The sequence below is a fragment of the Dama dama genome, chromosome 13 (genome assembly GCF_033118175.1).
Source record: "Dama dama isolate Ldn47 chromosome 13, ASM3311817v1, whole genome shotgun sequence".
NCBI lineage: Eukaryota > Metazoa > Chordata > Mammalia > Artiodactyla > Cervidae > Dama > Dama dama.
This window is the reverse complement of record NC_083693.1, coordinates 39,245,522-39,261,413: the sequence shown is the minus strand read 5'-3', so window position 1 is coordinate 39,261,413 and position 15,892 is coordinate 39,245,522. Positions and strand designations below refer to the sequence as shown.

The following is a 15,892-nucleotide window of genomic DNA, read 5'->3' as shown; positions in this document are numbered from 1 at the left end:
TCTCTTATCCACTACAGTCTTTGCAGTTGTCACGGCTTTAAGCAAGTGTTGAAGAGGTGGTCAGAATATGGAAAACACACCATTTCTACTGAGCTGGATGGAAAGGGGGTGGATTTCAGGATTTCATTCTACTGTGTCAAGAGCCACTATTCACTTCCTTCATCAATATTTATTTGTTGCCGAATATGTGCCAGTTTCTGTTGTAGGTACAGGAACAGAGCTGTTGAATTAAAGTCCCACTCTGGAAGCTAATATTCCAGTGGGTAGATGGAGAGTAAACAGGCCAGACAGTGTTGAGTGCTACGGAGAAAACTCAGCAAGAAGAGGGAGCACGTGAGTGGGTGGGGGGTAGACTGCTCTTCTGTAGCGTGTGCCGTCACGTCAGTCGTGTCTGACTCTTTGCGATCCCATGGACTGCAGCCCAACAGGCTCTTCTGTCCAGGGATTCTCTAGGCAAGACTACTGGAGTGGGTTGCCATGCCCGCCTCCAGGGGATCCTCCCAACCCAGGGACTAAATGCGTGTCTCTCACATCTTCATTGGCAGGCAGGTTCTTTACCACTAACGCCACTTGGCAAGCCCTTCTTGCTCTTCTGTAGGAAGTAGCCAAATAAGGCTATATTCTAAGAGAGACCTGCACAAAGGAGTGGGCCATACCAATGCTCCCAGAGGAAGAGCAGTCCCAAGCCAGAGGGAATGGCAAGTAAAGAGACCCGGGGATGGAAGAGGGCTTGGTACTTGAAGGAACAAGGGGGCTCATCTAATGAACACAGAGTGAGGAAGGGAGTGCAAAGTGCAAGAGAAGGTAGTGGAGGGGCCAGAGTATGGGGTACCTTGTAAACCACTGTAGAGAACCTGGCTTTTACTGAGCAAGAAAAGAAGCCATTGGAGAGCTTGAACAAAGCAGCAGCCCAGTCACATTTTCAAAGGATCACTCTGGCTGCTGCGCTGAGAACTGACTGAAGCAGCAGAGAGACTCTAGTGACAGTTCAAGTAGAGAGAGAATGGTGGTGTGGTCCAGAGTCCCTGCAGGGGTAAATGGTTAGATTCTGGATATATTCTGGAGATAAAGACAACAAAATTTATCAGGTCACATCTCCATCTACCTCTGCCTCTGTGCATAGCAAGGCTGAAAGGTCACTTTATAACAACCCACCCTCATTATTTATGGATTCTGCATTTATTTGCACGTTTGTCCGGAACCCCAAAACCAAAACAGTGGTGCTCTCCTACACAGAGCCACGGAAATATCTGTCGCCTGGTACGCATCTTCCCAGTTGAAGTCAAACAAGGGGCCACTCTCCGCCTTCTTGCTTCAGCTCACACTGTAGCACTGGTCTCCCTTCGGTTTTGTGCTCTGCTTTCTGAATTCTTGTGCTTTTCATTGACTTCACTTTTTAAAATGTCCCCTCAGTGTACTCTGGCTAGTGTCCCTAAGCGTAAGGCTGTGATGTGCCTTATGAAGTGTGTTGGATAAGCTTCACTTAGATATAAACTGCTCAGTCATAAGTCCAATACTAATGAATTACCAATGTATATTAAATGTCTTGAAACAGAAACACACATAAAACAAGGTTATGTACTGATCTGTTGATAAAAGTGTTGTGACCAGAGGCTCAAAGGAACCCAACCTGTAAACTAGGAGCAATAGCTCAGAATTTGCTAATTCAGTATTCATGTTGACTTTATAGAACATGGCTACCATGAATAACAAGAACCAACTGTATAAATTAAGAGTAAATAGAAACAACACAATTCTGTAAAGCAATTATCCTTCAGTTAAAAAATAAATGTTAAAAAAAGAAAAAATTTGAAGATTAAAAATACACTACCTAAAAGGGGCTTGGAAATTAGCTTAGCTTGAACATCACCACAAACAGGAAATTTCAAGGCCCTGCTACTCCTTAAGGGCTTCCTAGGTGGTGCTAGTGGTAAAGAACCCGCTTGAAAATGCAAAGAACAGCAGGTTCAATCCCTGGGTTGGGAAGATCCCCTGGAGGAGGGCATGGCAACCCACTTCAGTATTCTTGCCTGGAGAATCCCAGGGACAGAGGAACCTGGTAGGCTACTGTTCATTGGGTACCAAAGAGTAGGACATGACTGAAGTGACTGCACGCACAAGCATAGGCTGGGTACAAAGAAATTTAAAATCTTTCCAGGTGATTCCAATATGCAGCAAAGCACTTCTCAAACTTCAGTATGCATTTGAGATACATGCAAGCTTGTTAAAAGATTGCCGGGCTCTATGTCAAGACTTTGAATCAGGTTTGGGATAGGACTCCAGAATCTGCATTTCTAGCCGACTCCTGGGCGATGCTTGTTGATCCACAGACCACTTTAAGTAGCATTGCCTTTCGGTACTTCCATCAGAGAACTCTTAAGTGGCAGCATCCTCAGTGCGCCTGAATTGAGCAAATCTCAGCAATGGAGCTCCCCTTGGATAAAACTGAACTATTCTCATCTTGGTCAGGCTTTTCCTCTGTAGCCTTAGTTTCTGCTCCATAACCTTTCACGTGGCTTGTGCTGCCATCTGTGGGCAGATGGTCTACTGCACAATCCTCAGCGTTGTCGCCTCATATCCACATCGCATCTGGCCTGGCTCAGTCCACATGTTCATTCTCAAACCCATTCCTGCAGATTGAGGCATGTGCTCACCTTTGTGACAGGAGTGGGGTTCTCTGACTCACAGACCCACCAGGACCACCTGGAGTAGAGGGGTGGAAAATCAGAGTGGAAGACCCATAGCTCACAGGAATGATGAGCTCACAGTAGTGGTCATCTCTTGGGCAAGAGGAGAGGAGAATGAGACCTGAAATGTACACACGGGGGCTTCACGAGTACTGGTTCATTTGCTTCTGGAGCTGGGCAGTGGGTACACAGGGCTTTCATTTTGATCATGCCTTTCATGTTTTACCATGTTTGCACATACGTATGCGTGTACACACACACACAATTTTTAGGTCCAGTAAGAGTATCTATCAGTATCAAAGGCTGGCAAACCTAGAGGAGGAATGTGACTTATTTCACTGGACAGGCCTCTGATAGGGTAATATCAGATGAGGCCTAGAAAGACAGCTTTCTGTTTTGCTCAGATTGGGCTACAGGTTCTCCAAGTTGGTAGGGGAACAAAATAGGAAATCACTGCACAGTTCCCGTCTTTCTCTATTTATGCTGTTTACATTTCTGTCCATTTTTTAAAGGTTACGCAAAGGTGGCCACACTACATACAAAGCATGAAAAAACCACAGCCCTATTAATCCTGGTATCTTCAACAGTTATTGCTAGAGAATTTTTCCCTTCAACATTTCCATTCTCTCCAAATTTTATTCAAAAAAGAGGAGGGAGAGGGTGATTAAGATGTCCATAAAGAGTAATCATTATTACAATATTCACCTGGACAGAAATAACAAGGACCCAATTCAGTTGGTACCATCCTATTTTCCCACTAGACAAGTTAAAAAAGTCAAAGCTTTCTCAATGTGGAAGAGTAGGACAGCCTTTACACTGAAACGGTTCCCCAAATGAGTTATAAAATCCCTGATTTTGTCTTCTATTTATCCTTTTCTTTCTGTTCTTTTTCTTTCTTCTCACGCTCAGCTTTAGCTTCTTCTTCCTCATGTTTTTTGATCAACTGTTCCACTTCTTTTTGTTTGAGAACTCTGATGACAGTCTTTCCATTCTCTCTTGTTAGTGTGGCAATTTCCACTAGAAGCAAACACACACACATGTATTACAGGCAGCCATACTTAGCTAACACACTTAACGAGCAACTACAGTTTAATCTCTTCATACCCTTTGAGCTTTAGTACACCACTTTTCCAAGTTTTCTGCCTAATACAATTAATTAATAGATACTTTTAAAGAAACAAAATACTTTCAATCTGGTAATGCTTTTATGAATATTTTTATTTTAATATCTTATCTTCACCCACACTAACCTCTGAGCTGCTGTTCTGTTAATTTTAGGAAAAAGTTTTCAATACAACCAAACCAATTGCTCTAGATAGCCTGACCAGAAGGAATCATAATTTCCTTGTTGGGATCTCTGAAGGCTCAGCCAGAATCTTCAACCACTACTTACACTTATTTTTCACAAACCTCTCAAAAGAAAAGTAGCCCCTATGACTACAGATGAGTAAAGCAGACTAATACCAAATGAAGAAGAGCTTCTGAGTAGGGGAAATTGAGTACTGCCTCCTGAAATTAAGTAGAAGTAGACAAGAGACAACAATCTGCAAGTAAATGGCATTTTAAAAGGAACACCAGAAGCTAAGTCATCCCAAATTAAATCAATATATTAATTTACCATAAGTTTTCAAACACATTATTTAGAAATATTGTTTTATGCGGTCATATAACTTAAGCTAAATATAGCATTTCCAACAGCAAACATGGGCTTAACATAAAAGATCAGATTCAGAACTTATTTAAATGTTATACCTCTGATAAAGTATACCAAACATATATATATACACACACACACATATATAAATATGTAACTACTTTCTTTCATATTCTTTATTTTCTGTGTATATAAGCATATATATTATCATTAAGAAGTCGATAAGATAAAATAGGACGGCTCAGATTTAATTACAGATTGAGAACATTCAAACTCAAATCCTTAAGCTTGGAATTGTAGCTCCATAACTTGTCAGTGTTGACCACGGTCAAGTCTGCGGCTGCTGCTGCTAAGTCGCTTCAGTCGTGTCCGACTCTATGTGACCCCACAGACGGCAGCCCACTAGGCTCCTCTGTCCCTGGGATTCTCCAGGCAAGAATACTGGAGTGGGCTGCCATTTCCTTCTCTAGGAAATGGTTATAAGGCCACCTAACTTAAAAAGGCTGCTGTTTCAATGAACTACAATAACATGTTAAAGGCCTAACACAAGAGCCACTCAATTACTTCTCTCACTAAACAAATTACAGGCGTGCACATAAATTACCTTTTTCAGCAGAGAGCTTACTAACATCCATGGTCTTATTTAGGACTTTGATAGCTAAAGCAAGTGCTGACTTCAAAGTCATTTCTCCTTCTTTGTAGTCTTGTTTTAACATTGATACAGCTGCCTATAAAACGTAAAGAATCAACAGAAAATTTCCTTTAAAATTGTACATTTTTAGGAACATGAATAATGCCAAATTATTGGCATTATAACCAATATAAACAATTCTGATGGCAGGGAGGGTAGACATGGAATAGGGGTGTGAAGGAGGGAGGCCGATGATCTATGAATAGACCCCAGGGATCTGTGACAGAATTCAGGGAGTCTGCGACTATGCTGTGGGAAAAAACCCCAAAAACTAGATCTTATTTTCACAACTTCTAACTGAAAACTGGTACTTCCTTTCATTATTATTGTAGGTAATAAATCCTAGCAGTATTAGTAGTACCTGTGACTTTATCAATAATAGAAATCAGAGAGATTTTCATATCATGTTAAGTTTGTTGCAGCTACCTTAAAATGCTGTTTACACTCATCACTACTTTGTAATTATGGCAGTTATTAGACCTTTTGCTAGATTTTCATAGCAACACAAAAATACTCACAGCACTATTATTTCCAATGCATGTGGCTTTCCAACCTCCATAATTTCCACTAGGATCACTCTGATAGAGCTGAAAGCCATAGTGCTTATCCCAGCCAATGTAAAGCAATGAAACACCGAAAGGACGTTTTCCTTTAACAGAGAAAACAAAGTCACACATATCAACACTCTAAATTTAGCATCACTATGATTACTTGAGCTTAGTGAATGTGGCTAACCCCTTTTCTGTGAAGTTAAGCATTCATAAACTGCTCATGTTCTGGCCACCACAGATAAGCTCCATCAGAAATTCCACTTTTGTTTCTAGGATTTGGACACAGTGAGGAGAGGGAATACACAGACGACCAGTGCTGAATACCATTACTATTATGTAAAAAGTCATTTGTTTTCTGATTTTAAAATGTTATTTTGGCCTTTCAGTAGTCTATTATAAAAATGTTTGATAGTCTACATAATGGAAGCCAGTTAGTTCATGAAGCTGGAATATATGAAAAGTGTCTACTTATTTCATTTTCGATTTCTTTTTACTGTTTCAAAAAGCTTATTACTCATAAAACATTTTAAGTTTGGGGAATAAAATTTCCAAAGGTTTCAGTACCTCCAAACTGTGTATAAGCTTGTTTGATATCACACAGTGCTGTGACCAACTGCTCGCAAGGAATCGGCTCCTGATACTGTAATAAATACCTAGGATAAAGAAACTGGCATATTAATAGTTTTCTCTAAAACACTTTACACACTCTAAGCAAAATACCCTCTTAAAAAAAAAAATCTCTGCCATGGGGACAACATAATAGTTGTAATCTGAAGGGGGAGGGTAGAAGGTATGGCAACTCTTAATAACCTTACAGTAAACAATACTGGGTTGGCCAAAAAGTTCATTCAGGTTTTCCATAAGATGAACAATCTTTTTGGCCAACCCAATATTTTACGTTTGGTTAAAGAAATAAACAAACTGTAATATTCAGTTAATAGGTTTTTAATGACTTTAATCTTTAAAAAAAAAATGCATTCTTCTTAGAAACATCAAAACTAACTTTACATATCATCGATTAAATTATTTAAGACCATACCTTTGCGCAATGAGCCTCAGTTCATTCGTCAGAACATTAGCATCAGAAGTTATGCCTGCCACACTACAGGCCATATCCCTTGCAAAAAAGAAAGACATTTATCTGTAATTGGGGAGAATGTTTGCCAGAGGTATTTTACAAGTTTTAAAATATACTAAATTCTGTTAGAAATGCACCATGCTTACTCACAGTTGCTACACCCTTCGGGCAAAAACTACATGAGTTTTATCTTTGTAGGAAACTTTCAACTTGATGTCATTCAACACATAAGATAAACAAATGCACCCTTGAGTTCTTCACAACAGATGCATTTACCATCACCACCCTGTGAACAGGGCAGGAGAATAAACACTAGGAAGCTAGGGTAAATCCCAAGAAGATTCAACCACAAGGAAGAAAAATGTTTTGCCAGACAGGAAGACAGACTACTTCACACTCTTGGGTATAAGTACTCTCACTTTGAAAGGCCTCACTTGATGGGGGTGAAGGTGAAGGGATCCGAAGGGCAGGATATTTTTGAGCCTAAGAAGGAAGCCCAGGGCGAGGCTCACTGGGAGGGTGCATTTTCTTTATCTACCCTCCGTTTCCTGAAGGCTGCCTGGGCTCTCCTACAGCCTTGACTCCTCTGGCACTGTGCCCAATCAAGCCTGCAGGCTGCTTGAGAGGGCCCAACAGTGTCTCTGTGGATGGATGACACTTTCTGGGGTGTGTGTATCAAGAAGGCCCTATAACCAACATTCACATGGCGCACCACAGAAGGGAGGGTCTCCAATCAGCAAACCCAGCTCTCTGCTAGCTGCAGTCCTGCACACCCAAGTATATCAGAAATTTCACTAGTGTACAGGCCCTGTCTAAACTTTTCCAAGACCTCCAGGACGTGTGGTCTGTGGTAAGATTCAGTATAATTAAAACTCATTCTTCGCAACTATTCTCAACAATACCTTGAGGGCCTCCTATGTTCCTAACACTGTGCTAGCTTATTTCATTCATTCATTTTATTTCATTGAACTGCCACAGTCACTCCAGTAGGCTCTACTGGAGGCCCAGAGAAGTTAAACAATGGGTGTGAAGTCACAGCTTGTATTGGTGGAACCTAGATTTAACCCAAAGCTGAGTGACCACCATGCCTGTACTCTCATCACTAAACAACAATGTTTCTCCACTGAGTACCTGGCCCCGCATTTATGGTCGTGGGCCTCAAGGAGGTTTCAAGCAAGTAAGTTAAAACCAGGAATTTTCAGAAGAAAAAACACAACTGTTCAATTGTACCGTGTCATAGTGCATAGCCTTCCCAAAATACGATGAGATGTTTTCAACTCTCTTCCCTAAGACTGACTTACTCATTCAGTTTATAAATTTTTTCGGAGAAAAAGACTTCATCAAGAAGCTTGTGGATGTTGCGTCTCTCTGCTGCAAGCAGAACACCATCATTTGCTAAAATTCCCAAACAGGTGCCTGCGTGTCCAATAGCTTCCATGGCATATTCAACTTGGTACAAGCGACCTACAAAACACAAGCAGCAAGAAACCAAGACTCTCCTCCTTGTTCTTGCACCACTGGTTCAAGAGCAATCAGCAACAACACTAGAGAGCTACAAACAACTGTCCCATTTTTACTAATAAGTCCTATGAAGCACATAATTAACCCAATGACCATAACTACCTCAAAGCACAAAAAGGATGAACAACTTAACACCTAAAAATATTTTTTTAAATTTTATTTGAGACAGACCAAACAATTTATATTTTACCTTCTGGAGAAAATATAGTGGTCCTGGAGTCATATCTTCGAGACTGCAAAGGAAAAACATACAAGTGATTTCTACCCACTAAAAATAAGTCAACCCCTGCAAACCCCCAAATCATTTTATAGAACACATCCTGGCATGCAAAATTCAGAGTGTGGGAGGAAACTGATAAGAAGACATCATTCCATTTCAATTTTCTCATGCAAGTTGGTAAGATGAGTACAAACAATTTGATTTATCAGGCCAACAGTTTATTGGCATGTGTATTAACTCACCATGTTTTCTTATGTTTATGATAATTCCTGTAAAAAGAAAATAAGGTAATTATTAAAAAGAAACTTACAATTTAAAAAGCATTTCTTGACTTGAAAAAATCTGTTTTGTCCACTCTTTTCATTCAGCCAACATTATGGTGCACCCAGGCACTATGCTAAATCCTGAAATACCAAGATAGGTAAGACCAATCCCTTTCCTAAGGAGTTTACAGTCTGGTAGTCACGTGAGGGAAGCAGACACAGAAGGACAATTATAAAGCAGTGTGGAAACAGAGGCACTAAGGGTAGAGTGGAAACAGGTTGGAGAAAATCCAGAAAGTAGTTTTTGTGAAACAAATACAGAATATGAGCCCAAATTAGAGTCAGGAAAGGCAGAAACAAGGCTGAAAACATTCAGGTCTAAGAGGAATAGGGGAAGAAAGAAGGAAAAGGCATTCCAGGCAGAGGAGAAAGCATGAACAAAGCACTGAGGCAGGACAGCTCAATGGGTAAGACAAGTCGCTGGAGTTAAAAAATATATATATATATGACATGGAAGCAACCTAGATGTCTGTCTACAGATGAATGAGTAAAGCAGCTGTATTCATAGACACAATGAAATATTAGTCAGTCACAGTAAGGAACCAACTGGAGTCAGTTGAACCGAGGTGGATGAACCTGGAGCCTGTTATACAGAGTGAAGTGAATCACAAAGTGAAAAACAAATATTATATATGAACACATATACAGAAATCTAGAAAAATGGTACAGATGAACCTATTTGCAGGGCAGGGATAGACAGAGATGTAGAGAAGGGACTTATGGGCACAGGGGGGGCAGGAGGAAGAGGGTGGGATGAATTGAGAGGAGCACTGAAATACACACACTATCACGTATAAAACAGCTAACTGGCGGGAAGCTGCTGCATAGCACAGGGAGCCTGGTGCTCCGTGTCAGCCTAGAAAGGGGGGATGGGAGTGGCTGGGAGGATGGGCTCAAGAGGGAGGGGATGTATGTAAACTTATCACCGATTCACAACTTGTACAGCAGAAACCAACACAACATTATTAAGCAATTATCCTCCAATTAAAAATTAAATATATATATATATATATATGAAAAAACTAAAGAACTAAACAAGTATCTAGACCATACAGAGCTGTGAATGTCAAGCTAAGAGGCTGAGGCTTTCTCCAGAGGATGATACCTGGGTCCTGAGCCATGAAAGGGAGAAGCGGGACAATAATCTTTGGCATTATTACTATTTCTGCAGAAGACAACACTGGGGCTCAGCGTGACTTGGTGGAAAAGCCAAACTTCGGCCTCCAGAGCCAATTTCCCCAAATTCTGGAATACTGAGCATTAAGAATGGAAAGACAAGCAGGGATTAGGCCCCGAAGGCCCGCATGCCCAGGTAAAAACTGTGAATTTTATCTCTTAAGCAACGGGGCTCCAAGGAATGATGCTGGGCCAAAGAACCTCAGGAGCTGACTGGCATTTTAGAAAGATCGCTCTGGCTGGTGAAGACTGGGGCAGAATAACCAGTTATGAGGGTACTGCAACAGGCAGCGGAAAGTAAGTGTGGTCCTGAGCAGAGAGCCAGGAGGGCACAGAGAGGAGACCCGCCGGGCTTCTGATTCGCGCGAGAACACAACTTTCTCATCTCCACGCCGGACAACGGCCCGAGGCGAGTTCACACGCACCTCCCCTCCCGCAGGTTCACTTTCGCATACGAACTCTTCCTGGGACCGAGGCAGCCCTACCACTCTGTCCTGCCCACCAGCCCCGCGCCAGCCCCGCCGCCCGAGCGTCCCCGGCCCCGCGATGCCCGCTCAGCGCAGGGAAGCCCGATGGAGGCCGGCCGGGGCCAGTTCCCCGGCGGGTCCGTGACTGACTAGCCGGTGCAGAGTCATCGTGCCCACGGCTCCTCGGCGGCCGCTGCAGGCCGGGAGCCGCTCTGCCGCGACGCTTACGGCTCAGGCCTGCAGGGAGAGCGGCCAAGCTTCCGAGAGTGCGCAGGGGGTAAAGGCTCACCGGAGGGAAGACGCTGAAGCGTGGAGACCGATACCGAGCACCTTTCTCCGCGAGAAAGACACACCGACAGTGCCCGAGTATCCGCTGCTAATATGGCCCCCGCGCGTGCGCAGATCCGCCGGGGGCGGGGCAGCCAAGGACGCGGAAGTTCTTCTGGCGGGGGGGGGGGGGGGGGGCGGCGGAGCGAGAGTCGATTGCCCTCGTGTGCGCTGGGGAATTGGGGTACGAAGGCACTGGCAGGGATCTCGGCCCAACGAAGGGGCACTAGAACATGAGGAGGAGGGCAGGAAGACCCTGGCCAAGGAGGAAGTGGAATTATGGCTCATGACTCTTTCCCACGCTTTGCGCTCTGTTTTCACTTTCACTTTCTCTTCAGCACTAAGTCTTAACCTCCAGGAGAGCAATGGTGTTCAGTTCAGTCAGATCAGTCGCTCAGCCGTGTCCGACTCTTTGCGACCCCATGGACTGCAGCACGCCAGGCTTCCCTGTCCATCACCAACTCCGGGAGCTTACTCAAACTCATGTCCATTGAGTCGGTGATGCCATCCAACCATCTCATCCTCTGTCTTCCCAAATCCTCCTGCCTTCAATCTTTCCCAGCATCAGGGTCTTTTTCAGTGAGTCAGTTCTTCATATCAGGTGGCCAAAGTATTGGAGTTTCAGTTTCAGCATCAGTTCTTCCAATGAATGTTCAGGACTGATTTCCTTTAGGATGGATTGGTTGGATCTCCTTGCTGTCCAGGGGACTCTCAAGAGTCTTCTCCAAGACTACAGTTCAAAATTATCAATTCTTCGGCGCTCAGCTTTCTTTATAGTCCAACTCTCAAATCCATACAGGACTACTGGAAAAACCATAGCTTTGACTAGATGGACCTTTGTTGGCCAAGTAATGTCTCTGCTTTTTAATATGCCGTCTAGATTGGTCATAACTTTCCTTCTCAGATGGTAAAGAATCTTCCTGCAATGCAATGCGGGAGACCTGGGTTCTATCCCTGGATTGGGAAGATCCCCTGGCGAAGGGAATAGGAACCCACCCCAGTATTCTTGCCTGGAGAATTCCCTGGACAGAGGAGCCTGGTGGCTACAGCCTGTGGGGTCGCAGAGAGTCGGACAAAACAACTGAGCAACTTAACACTTTTACTTTGCCTTCCCTGGTGGCAATGGTGTGGGACCACCTATAAATTGCTTGCTTTTCCTGCCCTGTTCTCAAAACGGGCCCAAGCATGTCAGATTTTACCCTTCACCTTCCTTCTTATCATCTCTCTTCTTGAATATACCTTCCACTTTCATTGCTAATACATGTGTTCTTATACATATAAAGCAAATTATCATGTGATTTATATCTTTGGAAGAACTTTCACCTTAGTATCCTCCTCTGCCTTTGACATCATTAGAAAGGATTCCTCTGACCAATCTAATTAAAGCAATACCCTACCATCACCATACACACCTGTTATCTTCTATACAGAAACTATATTTATTTGTGTTTTCATTATCCATCTCTCTGTTCCACCACTTTTTAAAATATGGCTTCAGTCCCTATGTAAACTATCTACTATTCATGTTTTAAGTCTCTTCAAGGTAGACAATTGACTAGGTCTGAATTAACGTGTAGTCATTTGCTCATAGTCTCCTCCAAGAACAGGTCCACAGGGTAGGGACTTTGTCCTCTTCATGTTGGTCAAAAATTTATTATTCAGGGATCTGGGCTCTGAAAAGGAGGTAGCTTGGGAATGAGCTGTGGTTTGAGGTCTCTCCATTCATTTCTGCTTCCCAGACACATAGGAAGGAGAGCCAAGGCAAGATGGCAAGAGCCACATCCAGACAGATGGTGTTCTGAAAGCATCCTTAGGTGGCAGTGTAACTTTTGGGATCTCTGAGGATCTCTGCCACCTTAGTTCATCCTGCAGAATTAAGCATTAAGAGTTTTAAGTGAGAGGTAGAATTTATTAGGTCAAAAGAAGAGGGATCCATTGAGACAAAAGAGCAGAAGTAAAAATGAGTTTAACAAGTGGCTGACAGAGTAGTTCTGTCTGGCCAGAGTGAAGAAGTCAATACAGGGAGGAAAAGAGGAAAGGTATTTTAGGCTAAATTTAGAACACTTTCAATGACAGAATTTTTTCTCTGTAGGTAATGGGAAAAGAGGATTAAAGTGATGTTTTAGGATGATGAAGCCTCATGATCTCCTGTCCCACATGTTCCTCCTACAGTGTGGCATTGATGCTTCCCACTGAGACGTTCTGTGTCCCCTTGCTCTGAATCTGGGTGGGCTTGTGACTTCAGTGGAACATCATATGACTTCCAAAGTCAGGTCATAAAAAATATATTCCTGTCTTGTTCTCTTGGGAGGGTGTTTCTTGGAACCTCAGCACCATGCTGTGAGGGAGCAGAGACCAAACGGAGAGATGTTCCACCAACAGCCCAGATGAGGTTCCAGCGTGTCCCGCCAGATTTGTGAGTGAGGATTCCTCCAGATGATTTTAGTCCTCTATCACTGAATCTCCCCCAGCCATGAAACTTCCCCCAGCATTCAGGTTTTCCCAGCTAAGGCCTCAGACATCGTGGAGCAGAGACAAGCTGTCCTAGTGCCTGTCTGAATTCATGACCTGAAGACGCCATAAGATAAAAAAAAAATTATTGCACTTTTAAGCCACTAAGTTTTTGGTTAAATTGTCACACAGCAATATAATGTAACTAGAGTTATTATCTGCCCCTAATATGAAGGATGTAGCCCGCCAGGCTCTTCTGTCCACGGAATTCTCCAGGCAAGAAGACTGGAGTGGGTAGACATTCCCTTCTCCAGGGTATCTTCCTGACCCAAGAATCGAACCCAGGTCTCTTGCACTGCAGGCAGATTCTTTACTGTCTGAGCCAAACAGGAAACCTTAATATGAAGGATGTAGGTTGGATAATAAGGCCAGAAACTAAAGCTCTTTTGCAGTCGAGAGGGGCTAAAAGCCTGGACAGAAAAAGATACTTGCAAGAGTAGAGTCTTTGCTGGACAAATGGTATTAATTCCCAAACCTAGAAATGGATTTTCTCCTCATTGGTGCAAAGAACCAAAGACTGGCACCTGTAGAATTGCGTTCATTCTAACAGTTCATCAGACAGACCTTTATTAAAGGTGTGCTAGGGGCTGGGCAGGGAACTTGGTTCTGAAGATAATGAAATAAATATTATTCAGTTTCTGCCCACCAAAGAGTTTATAAGCCACATTAAACTGATTGACTGGAGATAAGCTGCAGCAAACACTGAATAGTAAAATAGCAATGCAAGGCAGCACGTATTTAATTGAAAGGGTGGTCAGCAATATTTGTATTCATAATTCAGGGAAAGAGAACCCATGTTAGCAGGAGGACCAAACAAGCAGGAAATCTTGAACTCTCATAAATCTAGAGTTTCATGGTGTAAGAAAATGAATAGTGGTCTGGGAGTGAAATACAAGCTTTAGTTCATTTTTCTAGTCCCCAGTTTCCTGAATGGTCAAAGCAGATAAAAGTCACAACCCCTTAAATTTGAGAAGCATAAGTGTTTTTCTGTGAATGATCTCATTTGATTGTCCTAACATAGGGTGTGTGTGTGTGTGAGCCCAGAGGGAGGTGAGGAAGGGAGAGAGAGGAAGTGGTATGGGTACCTGGTTCTCTTGGAGCAAACTCCTTTAACTTTTTAAGCATCTATTTCCTCATCTGAAAATGGGAATTAATCATAAGAGTACTTCTCTCATGGGTCTATAGTGGAGATTAAATAAGATAATGCATGTAAAGTACTGTGATATAACATGAAATATATGTTTGGTCTTTGTCCCGGTTTTAAAGCCTTTAAAACTCTCGTAATTTTCTGAGTGGTAGGGGATAGAGGAGTGTCTTCTTTATTCATAATAACCTGCTTTCGGCTACATCTGAATTTATGCTATCGAGGTGAGTCATGAAGGATGCGGGCTGGTTATGAGTGGAACCAACCCAGTGACTAGAGGACTGGGACTTTCAGCCTCACTCCTGCCTTCTGGGGAGGGAAAGGGAGGGAGATTGATTTAACCACCAGTGGTCAATGACTTGATCAACCATACCTACATAATGAAACCTTCATAAAAGCCCTAACCAAAGAGGTTCAGGAGCTTCTGGGTTGGTGAGCAGACTGACATGCCAGGAGTATGGTGCTCTGCAACTCGAGACAGACAGAGCTTCAGTGCTCAGGACCCTTCTGGACTTCACCTTATATACTTCTTCCTCTGTCTGTCCATCTTTTATTATCATACCCTTTATAATAAACTAACAAACATAAGTAAGCATTTCCCTCAGTTCTGTGAGCTGTCCTAGCAAATTATAGAACCTGAGGAGGGGGTCATGAGAAGCCCCACCTTGCAGGCAGTTGGTCAGAAGCACAACCTGGGACTTGGGGCTAGCATCTGAAGTGGAGGCAGTTTTGAGGGACTGCGCCCTTAACCTGGAGGGTCTGCTTTAGCTCTAAATAGTTAGTGTCAAATGGTTTAATGTGGGGGGAAAACCCCACACATTTAGTGTCAGAATTGTTGTGAGAGCAGAAAGAGTTTTCTTTTAAATACTTAATACTTAATAAATATTGTTTTTATTATACATTGCTAAACAGTACAGCAGGAAGAAGAAGGATTTGATCGTCATTTACTGATCTAAAATTCTGATTCCTAAGAATCAGATCACTGACTGAATATGAGGCAAAAAGAAAACTACTCCAATATTCTGAGTTTGGGTAACCTGGTTCATTCACTTAGTAAATATTTATTAAGTCTTTTATATGTGCCAAGCTTTGTGCTAAGAACTTTGCATTAATCTCTAAGAAATCCTCACAACTAACTCCTTGAGGTAAGTGTTATAGGAACTTTAAGATAGGTGCTACTTTACCTTCACAGACAAGGAAACTGAGGCACAGAGAAGTTAAAGGTGAACATAAGAATGATACAAATGAGTGATACAAGAAAATTCAGAGACCTAGTTTGGAGAGAATAGATAGCTCTGTAGGTAGGTCATTAGATGGTTTTATATGAATATATATATATCTATATATATATGTATATATATTCTCACATATATCAAAAGAGATAACTACTAAAAAGGTGTTTGAATGGCCTGGGTTCTAGACTTGAGTCATCTACAGAGAATGGAGAGCTACATTGACAAGACTAAGTAAATGACTACTTACTGTTTATCATACTAAGGGAGACATGACCAGAAATCAGTGAAGGAAACACAGTGGTATGAA

The 15,892-nt window shown here is 42.5% G+C and overlaps 1 protein-coding gene across 1 annotated transcript; it reads right to left on the bottom strand.

Annotated features, from left to right (window-relative positions):
• Window positions 1-3,303: 3,303 nt before the first annotated feature.
• Window positions 3,304-10,790, bottom strand: PSMA4 (proteasome 20S subunit alpha 4). Its single transcript, XM_061158907.1, has 9 exons — window positions 10,658-10,790; window positions 8,645-8,671; window positions 8,373-8,415; window positions 7,963-8,125; window positions 6,623-6,700; window positions 6,148-6,236; window positions 5,551-5,681; window positions 4,946-5,069; window positions 3,304-3,704 (listed from the first exon to the last, which is right to left on the bottom strand). The coding sequence occupies exons 2-9, from the start codon at window positions 8,645-8,647 to the stop codon at window positions 3,550-3,552; spliced, it is 786 nt and encodes a 261-aa protein (XP_061014890.1). The 5' UTR covers window positions 8,648-8,671; window positions 10,658-10,790; the 3' UTR covers window positions 3,304-3,549.
• Between the last annotated feature and the right edge of the window lie 5,102 nt (window positions 10,791-15,892).

Coding starts and splice junctions, on each gene's coding strand:
- PSMA4 (XM_061158907.1), bottom strand. Junction 8,126..8,372: donor CACTATATTTTCTCCAGAAG/GTAAAATATAAA, acceptor TGTGTTTTGTAG/GTCGCTTGTACCAAGTTGAA. Junction 6,701..7,962: donor AAAATTTATAAACTGAATGA/GTAAGTCAGTCT, acceptor CTTTTTTGCAAG/GGATATGGCCTGTAGTGTGG.